The sequence below is a fragment of the Anabrus simplex genome, chromosome 2 (assembly GCF_040414725.1).
Source record: "Anabrus simplex isolate iqAnaSimp1 chromosome 2, ASM4041472v1, whole genome shotgun sequence".
In the NCBI taxonomy this organism is placed as follows: Eukaryota; Metazoa; Arthropoda; class Insecta; order Orthoptera; family Tettigoniidae; genus Anabrus; species Anabrus simplex.
The window spans coordinates 709,608,986-709,627,066 of NC_090266.1; the positions used below are offsets into that span (position 1 = coordinate 709,608,986).

General features: G+C 43.4%; 1 protein-coding gene across 1 annotated transcript in view; it reads left to right on the forward strand.

Moving 5' to 3' along the window:
* LOC136863056 (neprilysin-4) overlaps window positions 1-17,349 on the forward strand; it is a 187,023-nt gene extending 169,674 nt beyond the window's left edge. Inside the window, exons 15-17 of the mRNA XM_067139384.2 lie at window positions 4,560-4,666; window positions 10,940-11,115; window positions 17,129-17,349. Coding sequence (XP_066995485.2) covers window positions 4,560-4,666; window positions 10,940-11,115; window positions 17,129-17,228 — 383 coding nt within the window. The 3' untranslated portion in view covers window positions 17,229-17,349. The remainder of the gene's footprint in view (window positions 1-4,559; window positions 4,667-10,939; window positions 11,116-17,128) is intronic.
* Window positions 17,350-18,081: the final 732 nt, after the last annotated feature.

An 18,081-nucleotide genomic window follows, 5' to 3' on the forward strand; every position in this document is an offset into this window, starting at 1 on the left:
CTCGTTTCTGTTCCTGACCTACACTGTGCACTGACCTCTGCCATGCACTCGCCTCTTACTTCGTCGCACCCCTCCGCTCGCTCTGCGACCTGCCGGTCATCTTGCCTTGTCACCATGCATTCTTCCTGTTTGAGCTTCTCATCGATATCTTGAAGCTTAGCCACTGGCCACGTTCTCATTCATCTACCGTAGGACACCACCAGCTGTTGGCCCCTGATGTGTGCCCTCAGTCCTTGGTGTTTGGCTTTCACCAGATGTCTCCTTAAGATTTTCAGGCTCTTACTACCTTCGCCTCTCAGGTCTCTCTTTACCCACATTTTCTCTCCTTGTAGATTATCAGCGCTTCTCACAACAATATTGGCCATCAAGGTAGATAACAATCTGGCCTTAATTGGCCTGTGCCCTTTCGCTCTGCCTACCCGTTCTACATCGTCAATGTCCACTTCACTGAAGTTAATCTTCATCTTGTTCTGAATCACCTCCATCGCCTTACACATTATGTGCACTTTATTTTCTTTCACGCCCTCCTGTACACCATATATAAATGTACATTTCCTCGTACGTTCTTAGCTACTGATTGCTTCTTCTTTCTTCAATTTAGCCACCTCCTCTTCCAAATGTTTAAGCTTGTTTCTCAATAGCACAATATCTTCCTCATTGCTTCTCACCTTGGACATTGACTCACCCATATTTTCCTGGATCCACCTCCACATATCATCAAACTCCTTAGATTGATCCTGAATCATTTCCTTGATCTGGTCCAATTGGCACGCTCTTTTCATCACCTCCTTCACCGCCTCTTTAATGGCTTCGATGTCGTTCCAAATAATACACTGACTGACAGAGCAAATGCAACACCAAGAAGGAGTGGTCAGAACTTTATGCCAATTGCAGGGTAGACTGACGTCACTGAGGTATGCTCATGATGTGAAATGCGCCGCTGTGCTGCGCACGTAGCGAACGATAAATGGGACACGGCGTTGGCGAATGGCCCACTTCGTACCGTGATTTCTCAGCCGACAGTCATTGTAGAACGTGTTGTCGTGTGCCACAGGACACGTGTATAGCTAAGAATGCCAGGCCGCCGTCAACGGAGGCATTTCCAGCAGACAGACGACTTTACGAGGGGTATGGTGATCGGGCTGAGAAGGGCAGGTTGGTCGCTTCGTCAAATCGCAGCCGATACCCATAGGGATGTGTCCACGGTGCAGCGCCTGTGGCGAAGATGGTTGGCGCAGGGACATGTGGCACGTGCGAGGGGTCCAGGCGCAGCCCGAGTGACGTCAGCACGCGAGGATCGGCGCATCCGCCGCCAAGCGGTGGCAGCCCCGCACGCCACGTCAACCGCCATTCTTCAGCATGTGCAAGACACCCTGGCTGTTCCAATATCGACCAGAACAATTTCCCGTCGATTGGTTGAAGGAGGCCTGCACTCCCGGCGTCCGCTCAGAAGACTACCATTGACTCCACAGCATAGACGTGCACGCCTGGCATGGTGCCGGGCTAGAGCGACTTGGATGAGGGAATGGCGGAACGTCGTGTTCTCCGATGAGTCACGCTTCTGTTCTGTCAGTGATAGTCACCGCAGACGAGTGTGGCGTCGGCGTGGAGAAAGGTCAAAACCGGCAGTAACTGTGGAGCGCCCTACCGCTAGACAACGCGGCATCATGGTTTGGGGCGCTATTGCGTATGATTCCACGTCACCTCTAGTGCGTATTCAAGGCACGTTAAATGCCCACCGCTACGTGCAGCATGTGCTGCGGCCGGTGGCACTCCCGTACCTTCAGGGGCTGCCCAATGCTCTGTTTCAGCAGGATAATGCCCGCCCACACACTGCTCGCATCTCCCAACAGGCTCTACGAGGTGTACAGATGCTTCCGTGGCCAGCGTACTCTCCGGATCTCTCACCAATCGAACACGTGTGGGATCTCATTGGACGCCGTTTGCAAACTCTGCCCCAGCCTCGTACGGACGACCAACTGTGGCAAATGGTTGACAGAGAATGGAGAACCATCCCTCAGGACACCATCCGCACTCTTATTGACTCTGTACCTCGACGTGTTTCTGCGTGCATCGCCGCTCGCGGTGGTCCTACATCCTACTGAGTCGATGCCGTGCGCATTGTGTAACCTGCATATCGGTTTGAAATAAACATCAATTATTCGTCCGTGCCGTCTCTGTTTTTTCCCCAACTTTCATCCCTTTCGAACCACTCCTTCTTGGTGTTGCATTTGCTCTGTCAGTCAGTGTATTTCCACTTGTATTCGGACTGGTATTCAATTCCACGTCCCCAATAACTAGTAGCACTTTTACCACAGCCGCCACCAACACCACCTCACCCATACTTCCCAGATCACCCTTGCACTCCATTCTTTTAGCTGTTTTCCTCTTCAGACTCCACTGCCATCTTCCAATCGCGGCCCGATATTGCTCCACTGCAATCATTATTCGGCACTCGCCACTCAGCACGTTCGCTTTCACTGCTTGCTTAGGCTAGACTGACTTCACGTTACATAAACAATCTTCTTCATGGTCTTCGTTCTCGTCTTCATCGACGTCAGTTTCTGTTCCTTTTTCTTGGAGGTTGCGGGTAACGAATACATCGACGTTTTCTAACGCCGGCTCTATCTCAACTTCTAGATCAATGGCTATATAATCTTCTGCGCTGACATTACCATAATTACACTGATTGAGAGTTTATTGCATCAATCAGTCCTCAGCCATCTTAGATCCATTTGGAATACACTTGTGCTTTAAAATGTTAACAAGGAAATTTGCATTTTTTTCCGTTATAGCTGCAAAATTTCCTTCCGTTTCCGCGTCGGATAGGTTCCGCTAAATACAGGTAAACGTACTAGACTATTAAACCATAATTTACTGAACTGGGAAGATTTTCCGATTTGGACGGTTTTCCAGTTTATAACGATTCCGTTAAAGGCAGGTTTTACTGTATTACGAGGTTTCGATGTTCTTCCTGATTTCTCCCATTCTCTGTTTAATGACTCAACAAGAGTGTTAAGTTCAGATTCGTTTTCAGTTTTACCTCTCATTTTCCCATCTACATATTTTTCTCTCATTTTTGTTTTGTTTCTTAACAGTATTTCAGTAAGTGTGGTACTTCGATGTCTCTACTGCATAAAATGCCTTGATTTTTATTGTTTTTGTTTTATCGCTTTATTCTTATATATCTCCATCAACCACAAAATTTTACCTCTCATTTCCTTTCTTGTTAACATTTCAGTTCTTGTTGTCATATATTCCGTCCTCAGGATTGATCTTTCTTTGTCTTTCACTCCTTGGACCACCTTCTTACAGTATCTCGTGTCATCCCTCAATAAATTTTCCTTTAGTACCACATTCTTTTGCCATCTGGTAGTTCCACTACACCAGCCACCTAGTAGCCCCCATTTTAATGTTCCATTTGGTACTGGTACGCTAAGGAATGGACGCAAGGGTAGAACTGATCATTATACACCCCGTCCGAGATTTTAAGGCAACCAGTGTCTTCTTCTTCTTCCGCTTTAACTATACTTGTGGGGTCACGGGTTCGAACTGTGTCGCACGTGTGGATTGCCCTGTTTTACGGCCGGATGTCTGTCCTGACGCCAACCCTATATAGACGGATATAATCACTATTGCGTGTTTCTGTGGTAGTTGGTAGTGTAGTAGGTTGTCTGAATATGAAGAGTAAAGTATTGGGACAAACACAAACACCAAGTCCCTGAGTCAGAGGAATTAATCAGACGCGATTAACATTTCTGACAGGCCTGGAATTGAACCAGGGACCCTCTGAACCAAACACCTAAACGCTAACCATTCAGCCAACGAGTCAAAATTTAAGGCAACCAGTGTATTAGCCGAAAATGTCCGACTCGTTGGCTGAATGGTTAACGTACTGGCCTTCGGTTCAGAGGGCCCCGGGTTCGATTCCCGGCCGGGTCGCTGATTTTAACCTTAATTGGTTAATTCCAATGGCCCGGGGGCTGGTTTTTGTGCTGTCCCCAACATTCCAGTAACTCACACACCACACTTAACACTACCCTCCACCACAATAACACGCAGTTACCTACATATGGCAGATGCCGCCCTCCCTCATCGGAGGGTCTGCCTTACAAGGGCTGCACTCGGCTGGAAATAGACACACGAAATTAAAAAAAGCCGAAAATTCGAAATGTACAGACAGAAACAATTATTTTCGGCTATTACACTGGTTGCCTTAAAAACTTAAAATATATATCCAACTAGTGCTTTTCTTTACATTGCTCAAATTGATAACTACCCAAAATTAATTTAGACATTTATCACGTGTTGAACTACACTAAAGTCCAAGTTACCGAATTAGTTTTCGAAAGTACGCTATTCCAAATAATAATAAATTTAAAAAAATCTCTCGTAGAAATTTTTCAAATTTATTACAGGACAGTAGGACACAGATGTGAGGCGATTTCGAACTGCTCCAAGATGATATCGTACAAGAAAAGTGTAAAGTTTGAATATTATCCCTTGTGTGATTACTGTGATTAGTATCATTCTGTACTATCGATGTTCTTATATTTCAGATCAGTATAGCCACTATGAGGTTGAGGAAGTAGATGTTCGAATAGATGGAGTCAACACTCAAGGAGAGAACATTGCAGACAACGGTGGAGTTAAACAAGCTTTCAGAGTAAGTAGCCCGCTAATATGTGGGCACGTCTTCCTAATTTCACTTGTTCTGAACCTTGATTATTGATAATGAAACTGTATATTCATAGTTAAGAAGCAATGGGTAAAAGTAGTCGAATTACTTGTAATGATTACATTTTTACCTTTATTCCCGTACCTTTATTTTTCTCCTGATCCATACAGAATGTTCCCAGGTAGATCATTTCGCTGAAGAAAATATTCTTTTAAAAACACAAAAACATATATGGTATATGGAGTTAATCTACGTCTTACGGCACGTGTGCCTGCATGGGTGAACTACCCCTTCCAACCAACAACCTGGGGCGGAGCTCCTCTTACAAGCCGCCAATCTTCTGTCCGACAATCACTCTCGTCTCCACTCTCCCTTCCTCTCTACGGTATCCAGTAGCAAAGGAGACTATCATTAAAAAAATGCTTGCGTGATGTTACCTGCACCTACCGCAACACTCCCAGCTGACATGGCGCTCTCCAGTCTTACGGATCTCCACTAAGAGCTGGTTTACGTCCAATCTCCCCTTCGTCCTCTTATATCTACAATACATCCAAAATCTTTCGGATAGGTAACTCAGCTGTCTAGTATCACCCATGCAGACACACCCTCTGACTTCCCCAGCTCGGATAGCCGTTAGCTAGGGGAGCACACTCCCAAATGTCTTTTCTTTCGCTGAGTTAAAGCACGCCTACCATTTACATTTAACACATTGTCTTTCTGTTGAGGCAGGTAATTGACACACACAGTCCTTTATAACTACATCTAAAATCTACTTCTTACCATTTAACAAATTGTCTCGACACTCACTCATAGTAAATGGAGTATTCAAATACTATACCTACAGTTCCTTCCACACTTTAGCACTTGCCTTCTAGTAACTCGAGTTTTCCTAACACACTACTGAAACTCACTCACTCATGATATTTTTATTTTATTTTAGATTGAGCTACCTTTTTTCTATCTACTCACAACTCTTACCTCGCGAGGCTCGCCGTTGACCTCCCTGTCCCAGCTCTCGTACCGTTTTTAAAATTTCGTGGCAGAGCCGGGAATCAAATCCGTTCCTCCGGGGGTAGCAGCTAATCATACCTACTAGCCACTACACCACAGAGGCGGGCTGAATTACAGTTACCTACCTGAGAAATATTTTATTTAAATACTATTATGAATTACATATCTACCGAGCTCGATAGCTGCAGTCGCTTAATTGCGGCCAGTATCCAGTATTCGGGAGATCGTGGGTTCGAACCCCACTGTCGGCAGCCCTGAAGATGGTTTTCCGTGGTTTCCCCATTTTCACACCAGGCAAATGCTGGAGCTGTACCTTAATTAAGGCCACGGCCGCTTCCTTCCCACTCCTAGCCCTTCCCTGTCCCATCGTCGCCATAAAACCTATCTGTGTCGGTGCGACGTAAAGCAATTAACAAAAAAAAAAAAAGAACAAAGAATTACATATTAAAGATGACCTCCCGAGGCTGAGGGGACAGAGGGGAATTCCTTTAAGGCATATTATTGACCTTTATATTTTCTTATATATATAAATGATATGAGTAAAGAAGTGGAATCAGAGATAAGGCTTTTTGCGGAAGATGTTATTCTGTACAGAGTAAGAAATAAGTTACAAGATTGTGAACAACTGCAACGTGACCTCGATAACTTTGTGAGATGGACATTTGGCAATGGTATACTGATAAACGGGGTTAAAAGTCAGGTTGTGAGTTTCACAAACAGGAAAAGTCCTCTCAGTTTTAATTACTGCGCTGATGGGGTGAAAGTTCATTTTGGGGATCATTGTAAGTATCTAGGTGTTAATATAAAGAAATATCTTGATTGGGGTAATCACGTAAATGGGATTGTAAATAAAGGGTACAGATCTCTGCACATGATCATGAGGGTATTTAGGGGTTGTAGTAAGGATGTAAAGGAGAGGGCATATAAGTCTCTGGTAATACCCCAAGTAGAGTATGGGACCCTCACCAGGATTACTTGATTCAAGAACTGGAAAAAATCCAAAGAAAAGCAGCTCGATTTGTTCTGGGTGATTTCCGACAAAAGAGTAGCGTTACAAAAATGTTGCAAAGTTTGGGCTGAGAGGACTTGGGAGAAAGGAGACGAACTGCTCGACTAAGTGGTATGTTCCGAGCTGTCAGCGTAGAGATGGCGTGGAATGGCGTTAGTAGACGAATAAGTTTGAGTGGCGTCTTTAAGAGCAGGAAAGATCACAATATGAAGACAAAGTTGGAATTCAAGAGGACAAATTGGCCCAAATATTCATTTATAGGAAGGGGAGTTAGGGATTGGAATAACTTACCAAGGGAGATGTTCAATAAATTTCCGATTTCTTTGAAGTAATTTAAGAAAAGGCTAGGAAAACAACAGATAGGGAATCTGTCACCTGGGCGACTGCCCTAAATGCAGATCAGTATTGATTGATTGATTGATTGATTGATTGATTGATTGATTCTTCCTTTACATTTACTTTTCTTCAAATCTACGCACCGTCAATAATCTTCATTGATCTTTATTGCTATAGTACACTATATACTGATGTCCGTTGTAAATCAACAAAGGCTTCCCCTTGGTGGTCTCGTTAAACTCCATAGCTGCAGAACAATTTATCAACTACTTATTAAATGTAGTTAATACATTTTTTCCCTCCGTTTAGATTTTGGTGCAAACCGCACCTCCTAAATACTTGTACTTCAATGAATCGCAACACTTAACTATGTTGACGGTGCAAGTCTTGGGTGTCTCGAGCTGTCTCTATCAGTCTTCCCTTGGACAAACTTTGTCAGTGTAGTTTAACTCAGCTATCAAGTGTAGTAAGTTAACGAACACCATTTACCGGGTGGGCTTTCCCCTACTTTGTTCTAACGCCTGACATTCAGGAGCCGTCGTCGGCTAAGTGCGTGGATCATCGTCGTGGCACTCGTTGGCTGAATGGTCAGGGTACTGGCCTTCGGTTCAGAGGGTCCCGCGTTCGATTCCCGGCCGGGTCCGGGGTTTTAACCTTCATTAGTTAATTCCAATGACTCGGGGGCTGGATGATTGTGCTGTCCCCAACATCCCTGCAACTCACACACCACACATAACACTATCATCTACCATAATAACACGCAGTTACTTTCATCGGAGGGCCTGCCTTACTGCTAGAAATATTGTTCATTGCTATTTTGCTTTACATCGCACCGACACAGATAGGTCTTATGGCGACGATCGGATAAGAAATACCTAGGAATGGGAAGGAAGCGGCCGTGGCCTTAATTAAGGTACATCCCCAGCATTTGCCTGGTGTGAAAATGGGAAACCACGGAAAACCATTCTCAGTGCTGCCAACAGTGGGATTCGAACCCACGATCTCCCGGATGCAAGCTCACAGCTGCGCGCTCCTAGCCGCACGGCCAACTCGCCCGGTACTGCTACAAATAGCTACACGAAATTATTATTATTATTATTATTATTATTATTATTATTATTATTATTATTATTATTATTATTATTATTATTATTATTATTATTATTATTGTCGTCGTAAGATATTTATCCACACCTTTTCTAAGCTTGAGCTTTTCAAAGCTATGGATTTTCACTTTCCTCTAGCTCAGTGTATTATGAACAGAATTATAGGCTCAGTGATATAATATTGAATGCTCACAATGCTACTGCGTGCCCAGTTTATAATCCGTTCTAATGCTACTTCGTACACATTCAGTATTTATAATATCCTAAAGAGAAAATAAGTGGCTAATATTATTATAAAAGATGCATCTACTTACACATATTCATATTATCATATAGTATGGTAGATGCATAAGTCACATGTAAATATCACTGCTTCACTCGAACGATTCATCTTGAAATGACGATTCCATTGTCTATAATTATTAAAGCATGCAGAACAAACTGAGCATACCACGTTATTCATGGCTACTTTGGAAGTAAATAAATAAATAAATAAATAAATAAATAAATAAATAAATAAATAAATAAATAAATAAATAAATAAATAAATAAATAAATAAATAAATAAATAAATAAATAAATAAATAAATAAATAAATAAATAATCAATCAATCAATCAATCAATCAATCAATACTGATCTGCATTTAGGGCAGTCGCCTAGGTGGCAGATTCCCTACCTGTTGTTTTCTTAGCCTTTTCTTAAATGATTTCAAAGAAATTGGAAATTTATTGAACGTCTCCCTTGGTAAGTTATTCCAATCCCTAACTCCCTTTACTATAAATGAATATTCGCCCCAATTTGTCCTCTTGAATTCCAACTTTATATTGATATTGTGATCTTTCCTACTTTTAAAGACACCACTCAAACTTATTCGTCTACTAATGTCATTCCACGCCATCTCCCCGCTGACAGCTCGGAACATACCACTTAGTCGAGCAGCTCGTCTTCTTTTTCCCAAGTCTTCAAGGCCCAAACTTTGCAACATTTTTGTAACGCTACTCTTTTGTCAGAAATCACCCAGAACAAATCGAGCTACTTTTCTTAGTTTTTGTTTTCCACTTCTTGAATCAGGTAATCCTGGTGATGGTCGCATACACAGGAACCATACTCTAGTTGGGGTCTTACCAGAGACTTATATGCCCTCTCCTTTACATACTTACTACAACCCCTGAACACCCTCATAACCATGTGCAGAGATCTGTATCTTTTATCTACAGTCCCTTTTTTTGTGATTACCCCAATGAAGATCTTTCCTTATATTAACACCTAGATACTTACAATGATCCCCAACAGAGCTTGATAGCTGCAGTCGCTTAAGTGTGGCCAGTATCCAGTATTCGGGAGATAGTAGGTTCGAACCCCACTGTCGGCAGCCCTGAAAATGGTTTTCCGTTGTTTACCATTTTCACACCAGGCAAATACTGGGGCTGTACCTTAATTAAGGCCACGGCCGCTTCCTTCCCACTCCTAGGCCTTCCCAGTCCCATCGTCGCCATAAGACCTATCTGTGTCGGTGCGACGTAAAAGCAACTAGCAAAAAAAGAAAATGATCCCCAAAAGGAACTTTCACTCCATTAGCGCAATAATTAAAACTGAGAGGACTTTTCCTATTTGTGAGACTCACAACCTGACTTTTAACCCCGTTTATCAACATAACATTGCCTACTCTCCATCTCACAACATTATCGCGGTCGCGTTGCAGTTGCTCACATCTTGGAACTTATTTATTACTCTATACAGAATAACACCATCCGCAAGAAGCATAACCTCTGATTTCATTTCTTTACTCATATCATTTATATATATATATATAAGAAAACATAAAGGTCCAATAATACTGCCTTGAGGAATTCCCCTCTTAATTATTACAGGTTCAGATAAAGCTTCGCCTACTCTAATTCTGTGAGATCTATTTTCTAGAAATATAGCCACCCATTCTGTCACTCTTTTGTCTAGTCCAATTGCACTCATTTTTGCCAGTAGTCTCCCATGGTCCAGCATAACTAACTAAATAAATACATACATAAATAAATAGCCTTGTGAATCCCCTAAGGGCTATGGCCTCCTGCAATACAGGGACAGTGCTCAGTTTAACTCATCAGGTGAGCAGCTTAATTAATCATTTTACTCCAAAATTCTCAAAGAAAGGACTCAAGTCCTCGTTTTAACAAACTTCATCCGACTACCGCAAACTACAGATTACAGATTGAGAGAATGCATCTTTTTGCGCGGGATCTTCGGGAAATCATACACTACAGGAAAGGAAACGAAGTCTTGTCTATTATAATTAAAGGATGTACCGGTAGAACATGCTGGGCACACGAAGTTAACATGACTCTTTTACAGTTCAATAATACACTAGCTTAATTAATCATTTCATTCCAAGATTTTCAAAGAACCGAGGGAGAGTGGGACTTGTGACGACACAATGCGCCGAATGACAGCGAATATAGCTGATGACGGCTCCTGAGTGTCAGTCGTTAGACGGAAGTCCTTCCCCTGCCCTGCCCTGCTTCTGTATTCCCACCCTCCTTGGGCCTCCGTGCAAGTGTCACTGTTTGAAATAACCCATGCGTATTAATTTCCTGGAATGTGTGGCGTTCCGTGCAAATGTCAACACATTCCATCTCCGTGCAAGTGTCTCTTTGTGTATCTTATCTAATACTCCTTCCGGTGTGAACTGGTTCTATCATTGTCACTGAAACTGCCACATTATATCATGAATGAAGCGTCTGACAGCGTAAATAAGATTGATGCTGTCCACAGTGGAATAACAGTTTTTTCCTCCGTTGTTTAGGCTTATAAGAACTGGTTGTCTGTTCACGGAGACGCCTACGAAACGCTGCCTGATTTCAATGTAACTGATCTTCAGTTATTTTTTATAAACTTCGCCCAAGTGTGGTGCGGTGAGACTCGACCAGAAGCCACCATAAACAAGCTGAAGACGGCTGTGCATGCGACAGGAAGATACAGGTAAGTACTCAATACAGGATTCAGTCTGTTGCTATCAGTATAATACAATACAATGACATGATATCGTGTACAATTGTTTCTTTGTTGACCTTAGTTCCGCGGTTGGTTAATCGTTGGCATTGAAGGCTGTTAGGTCCAATTTAAATAACCTCATATATAAGTCCTCTTAATTCTCAACAACAAGTCAAAAGAAATTATTATAAAAAATTATGGATTTTTGGGCCACACTCTTGATGTAAGATCATATTTTACACGTTTAAGGTAAAATTTGGTATAGTGTTAGGTAATAAATATGTATGCATATATCAACGCTTTTAGTTAGCAAAAATGTGCATTGAAGTTCAATCTTCTATGTTAATTTTGCATGATAGGAGCGGGGCTGACTGGCTCAGAGGAAGAAGCGCTAGCGTTCTGAGGCCACGTTAATAATCTCGGTTCCGGCTAAGTCCGGTAGTATGTGAAGGTGCTCAGATACGTCAGCTTCATGTCGAACACCTGAGGGACAAAATTCCGACACCTCAGCGTCTCTGAAAGACGTGAAAGTAGTTAGTGGGACGTAAAACTATTATTATTATTATTATTATTATTATTATTATTATTATTATTACATAATGAGACGTACATTTAAAACATGGAGAAGGGTATTAGATAATAATAAGAAGAAGAAGAAGAAGAGGAGGAAGAAGACTGAAATGACTTACCACCTCACCAAAGATATCTATAACAAACGGTCAATATCTTTCAAGTCCAACCTTAGCCATTACTGTACAGCAATTCGACCTGAAGCTCTATGTGCAGCAGAATGCCTCTCAGTGAATAAGGAAGGTCTTCAGAACAACTAGAAGCCAGAGAAAGAAAGATTCTAAAGAAGTTTCTTTTTTTTTTTTTTTTTTTTTTTTGCTAGTTGCTCTACGTCGCACCGACACAGATAGGTCTTATGGCGACGATGGGACAGGAAGGTGCTAGGAGTGGGAAGGAAGCAGCCGTAGCCTTAATTAAGGTACAGCACCAGCATTTGCCTGGTGAAATCTGAAATGTCGTATGGCTTTTAGTGCCGGGATATCCCAGGACGGGTTCGGCTCGCCAGGTGCAGGTCTTTCTATTTGACTCCCGTAGGCGACCTGCGCGGCGGAATGAGGATGAAATGATGATGAAGACAACACATACACCCAGCCCCCATGCCATTGGAATTAACCAATTAAGGTTAAAATCCCCGACCCGGCCGGGTCTCGAACCCGGGACCCTCTGAACCGAAGTCCAGTACGCTGACCGTTCAGCCAACAAGTCGGACATTGCCTGGTGTGAAAATGGGAAACCACGGAAAACCATCTTCAGGGCTGCCGACGGTGGGGTTCGAACCCACTATCTTCCGAATACTGGACACTGGCCGCACTTAAGCGACTGCAGCTATCAAGCACCGTAAAGAAGTACAGGAAAATGGAGAATATAGGAGATGGTACAATCATGAACTACAGTATATCTGCACATGGAGAAAATCACAGACACTATTAGGAAAAGAAGGGTTCCATTCCATGGTCACTTAACACGAATTCTTTCTGAATAAGAAAACTAAAAGGGTCTGGTTCACCGTGGTGGAAAAGGATTTACAAGAATTGGGAATCTTACGTGATGACATCTTGGTACGTGACCTTTTAAAGAAGAAACTTGAAGGTCTACTGACCGAGCTCGATAGCTGCAGTCGCTTAAGTGCGGCCAGTATCCAGTAATCGGGAGATAGTGGGTTCGAGTCCCACTGTCGGCAACCTTGAAGATGGTTTTCCGTGGTTTCCCATTTTCACACCAGGCAAATGCCGGGGCTGTACCATAATTAAGGCCACGGCCGCTTCCTTCCAACTCCTGGGCCTTTCTTATCCCATCGTCGCCATAAGACCTATCTGTGTCGGTGCGACGTAAAACAAATAGCAACAACAACTTGAAGTTCTACTGAGTTTCCGAACAAAACCTAAAGACAAGTAAGACGTGGACCGAATAACGAAGGTAGCTAACCGAAGAAGGATGCGGGAGTACTGGGCGAGTGTTAAAAACCTCAAGACAGAAAACGTTTCAAATAGCCTGGTCCATAGCTGTCCGGAACGAAATAATAATAAATGTTGGTTTTACGCCCACTAACTACTCTTTAAGGTTTACGGAGACGCCGAGGTGCCGGAATTTTATACCGCAATAGTTCTTTTAGATGCCAGTAAATATATGGCCATTAGTCTGGTGTACTAGAGCACCTTCAAATACCATCGAACTGATCAGGGATCAAACCCACCAACTTGAGTTCAGAAACCTAGCGCTTTACAGACTGACCTACTGAGCCCACCTGGTTCGTATCAGATCGGTTACATAATATTTCTTTTACAAAATATAAATGCTTTTTTTTTGGTTACATACAAGAGAAAATAGTAAACAAAAGGGCCAATATCAGCTTACACTCGTTCATTCCAAATGAATAAATATAAATTATTCTCGTTCAAGGCCGCCTCTGTGGTGTAGTGGTTAGCGTGATTAGCTGCCACCCCCGGAGGTCCGGGTTCGATTCCCGGCTCTGCCACGAAATTTTAAACGTGGTACGAGGGCTGGCACGGGGTCCACTCAGCCTCGGGAGGTCAACTGAGTAGAGGCGGGTTCGATTCCCACCTCAGCCATCCTCGAAGTGGTTTTCCGTGGTTTCCCACTTCACCTCCAGGCAAATGCCGGGATGGTACCTATCTTAAGGCCACGGCCGCTTCCTTCCCTCATCCTTGCCTATCCCTTCCAATCTTCCCATCCCCCTACTAGGCCCCTGTTCAGTATAGCAGGTGAGGCCGCCTGGGCGAGGTACTGGTCATACTCCCCAGTTGTATCCCCGACCAAGAGTCTGAAGCTCCAGGACACTGCCCTTGAGGCGGTAGAGGTGGGATCCCTCGCTCAGTCCGAGGGAAAAGCCGAACCTGGAGGGTAAACAGATGATGATGATGATGATTCTCGTTCAAGTGAACGTTCATACAAATCTTCAGGGTTGAAGTATTATGTCTTTCCTTCTTTTCTTTTTTTTCTTCTTTTTTTCCGAGCTCGATAGCTGCAGTCGCTTAAGTGCGGCCAGTATCCAGTATTCGGGAGATAGTAGGTTCGAACCCCACTGTCGGCAGCCCTGAAAATGGCTTTCCGTGGTTTCCCATTTTCACACCAGGCAAATGCTGGGGCTGTACCTTAATTAAGGCCACGGCCGCTTCCTTCCCACTCCTGGCCCTTTCCTGTCCCATCGTCGCCGTAAGACCTATCTGTGTCGGTGCGACGTAAAACAACTAGCTCTTTTCTTTTTTCTTTTCTCATTCGTATTTAACTTCGCACTAACACGCGTACGGGTTTTGAGCGACGATGGGACAGGATAGGGAATGTAGTGGCCGTGACCTTAATTACGGTATAGCGCCGGTACTTGAGAAACCACGGAATACCCTCTTCATTGCTATCGATAGTGCTGTTTCAACTCATCTTCTACCGAATACCAGCTTACAGCTACACGACTGTTATGTCGCTCAAATATAAAGTCATTTAATCAAGTTTTAAGGGAAAAGTATTGATTGCTGTCAGATATAATGCGGTTCAGATAGTAGTTAACTATATATGTGCAGTTTATAATAACAACAAAAAACTAGTTTCGTACACTGAACATTATGGACAATATGCATGTAATTCTTCTTCTTCTTATTTATCAGTTTACTCTCCAGGGTCGGTTTTCCCTCGGACTCAGCGAGGGATCCCACCTCTACCGCCTCAAGGGCAGTGTCCTGGAGCTTCAGACTCTGGGTCGGGGGATACAACTGGGCAGGATGACCAGTACCTCGCCCAGGCGGTCTTACCTGCTATGCTGAACAGGGGCCTTGGTGGGCGATGGGAAGATTGAGAGGGATAGACAAGGAAGAGGGAAGGAAGCGACCGTGGCCTTATGTTAGGTACCATCCCGGCATTTTCCTGGAGGAGAAGTGGGAAACCACGGAAAACCACTTCCAGGATGGCTGAGGTGGGAATCGAACCCACCTCTACTCAGTTGACCTCCCGAGGCTGAGTCGACTTCGTTCCAGCCCTCGTAACACTTTTTAAATTTCGTGGCAGAGCCGGGAATCGAACCAGGGCCTCCAGAGGTGGCAGTTAATCACACTAACCACTACATCAAAGAGGCGGCTATGCGTGTAATTAGAATTAGTATTTGTATAATTGCACCTAACCGAGACAGCAAAGTCGTGCTTGGTTTATTCGCGCGGATATGGGTACCAGATTAATTCCCGGGGGCAGATGCGGCTGGACAAGGTGCTCACCACTCTATCTTAAAGATGAAGTTATAGAAAGTGAAAACCTTCACCTTCCACTCCTGGAAGGACGTTCATGGCCTGTTAGGAAGATGAATTTGCCTTTCTTTGCTTTCTTTCTTTCTCTCTTAATCCATTTACTCTCCAGCGTTAGTTTTTCCTCGGCCTCAGCGAGGGATCCCACCTCTACCGCCTCAAGCGCAGCGTCCTAGAGCGTGAGAGGGATATAATTGGAGAGGAGGACCAAAACATCACCCAGGCTGGCTCACCTGCTATTCTGAACGGGGGAAGTTTGGAAGGGACAGACAAGGAAGACGGAGGAAGCGGCCATGGCCGTAAGTTGGGTACCATCCCGGCATTTGCCTAGAGGAGAACGGGAAAACCACGGAAAACCACGGAAAACCACTTTGGGGATGGCCGAGGTGGGAATCGGATCCGCCTCTACTCAGTTGACCTCTCGAGGCTGAGTAAACCCCGTTCCAGTCCTCGTACCATGTTCAAAACTTCGTGGCAGAACCGGCAATCGAATCCGGGCCTTCCGGGATGGCAGCTAATAACACTAACCACTACACCACAGAGGCGGACGTTTTGCTTTACTTACGATATTATAATACTGACTGAAATAATGTATTAAAATAATAAATTATCATTGATTATTTTTAAATCATTTTAAGGAGCAGTTAGCTTACAGTGTTAGACCCCACATCAATTGTAGTGATAACAATAGCTCCACAAAGAAATAAACTACTCTAGATGGCAGTGGTGTCTCGTGACCTTATATTTGTCCAGGGCTATTTTTATTTTTTGTAAAAGAAAAATCCTGTGCAAAATAAAAATTGGAATATATGTCCATTACCTTACCATTGCTCGAAAAAATAATAACTGACACACCAATTCTTTCGCCAGTTAGTGTGTACACACCATTGTTAACAACTTCAGTAATGGAAATGAAGTCACTTTCTCTCTCTTTTTCTTTCTATTTTTTGAAAGAGTTGTGTACGATGAGGTTTTCAGGTTACTCAGGCCATTAATACTCGAAGAAGCGTCATCACCAAACAATGAACAATTTAAACAAAACAGTGATTCATTTTACTCTCACTAGCTGTGAGCTTGCGTTCGGAAGATAGTGGCTTCAAACCCGACTGTCGGCAGCCCTGATGATGGTTTTCCATGGTTTCTCATTTTCACACCAGACAAATGCTGGGGCTGTACCTTAATTAAGGCCGCGGCTACTTCCTCCCCCCTCGTAGCCTTTTCCTTCCCCCATCCTCGCCATAAGACCTATGTGTGTCTGTGCGACGTGAAGCCAGTTGTAAATTTATTCCCACTAACTGTAAGCTAAGTTTTCTATTGTACCGATCAGAATTGATATGTCTCACGTAGGCACAGTGGACTTCGAACTAGCCCTCAGATCCAGGTAAAGTTCAGTAATTGGTGGGGAATCGTACACGGTGCCTCCAAGTAAGAGACAGGCATGCTACTCCTAGACCACACGCCCGTAATAATAATAATTTAACACAAATTATAATGAATAAATAATAATTAGAATAATAATATTGAGGGCAATGCCCCGAATGCCCAAAAGACGAGCGCTCCTGCTAGATGGTATAGTTGTAGATATCTAGAAACATTCTTACGAATATAATTTAAACTAAACCTTCTACGCGTAATTTCGAGCACATTTGCATGTCAACCTGATGTTACTTTTCCTTCTGTTCCAGGGTTATTGGAACGCTGTCAAACTCAGAAGAATTTGCAGAGGTTTTCAACTGCACCAGAGGATCACCAATGAATCCTCCGGAGAAGTGCTCGGTCTGGTGAACTTACGTGAAGTTACGTCATCTACTTTCTCTATGTAACGTTCGATGTATTCTGTTTCTTGAATCGATAACCTATACATTTTTGTAACACGTTAATTTAATTTCACACCGATAAAAGTGGTTTTATTAATACATCTTAGTTTTATTACCCTAGCTAGATATACATACCCACTTAATTCTGCAGTTGAATATCACACTGTGGAATGGTGAGTTCAATAGACGAGTTTCAAGGTGTACTTGTATGACAACTAACCCGACACACATAAAGCACATCAAAAACCTTGGCTTCTCAAGACGACTGCTGCTCTGCCAGATAACAGTGTCATGCGATATTTCCACCCTCGGTTCCGGGAACTTCCAGTTAAAACTCGCAGGTGATTTTCCTTGGTGCAGAATCTTCTTACATGATATCCATTCCGCCAGGAACATTTCAGTTAAGTTGCAATGTGATGTCACCGAAGCTTTTCTTGTGAGATTTTAAATGTCATTTTCAGAAATGTAATGTTACATGACAGCTGACTGGTGAGTGGCAGTGTGTCACCAGATTGCATTAGCCATCGTTTTAAAATACACTTTTTTAGTAACATGAGCTGTGTATGTTCTAAAACAATGGGTGGATCGTCAGCATTTTACCACGCTTTTGGCGGGAAATTTGAATTTCTGCTGAGTCAGCAAATGTTTTTGGTCCAGGCAAGGGCATTGATCCCTAAACAATTACGTCAGGTCACTGACGTCATTGTGACGTCAAACATTATCTACGTGAGCGGGCTTAACCTCACGTAGGTAAGGTTATGACGTCAACCTGCGACCACGGACGCTAACCTAACCTCATTGTGTTAGGGACCGAGGTTTTT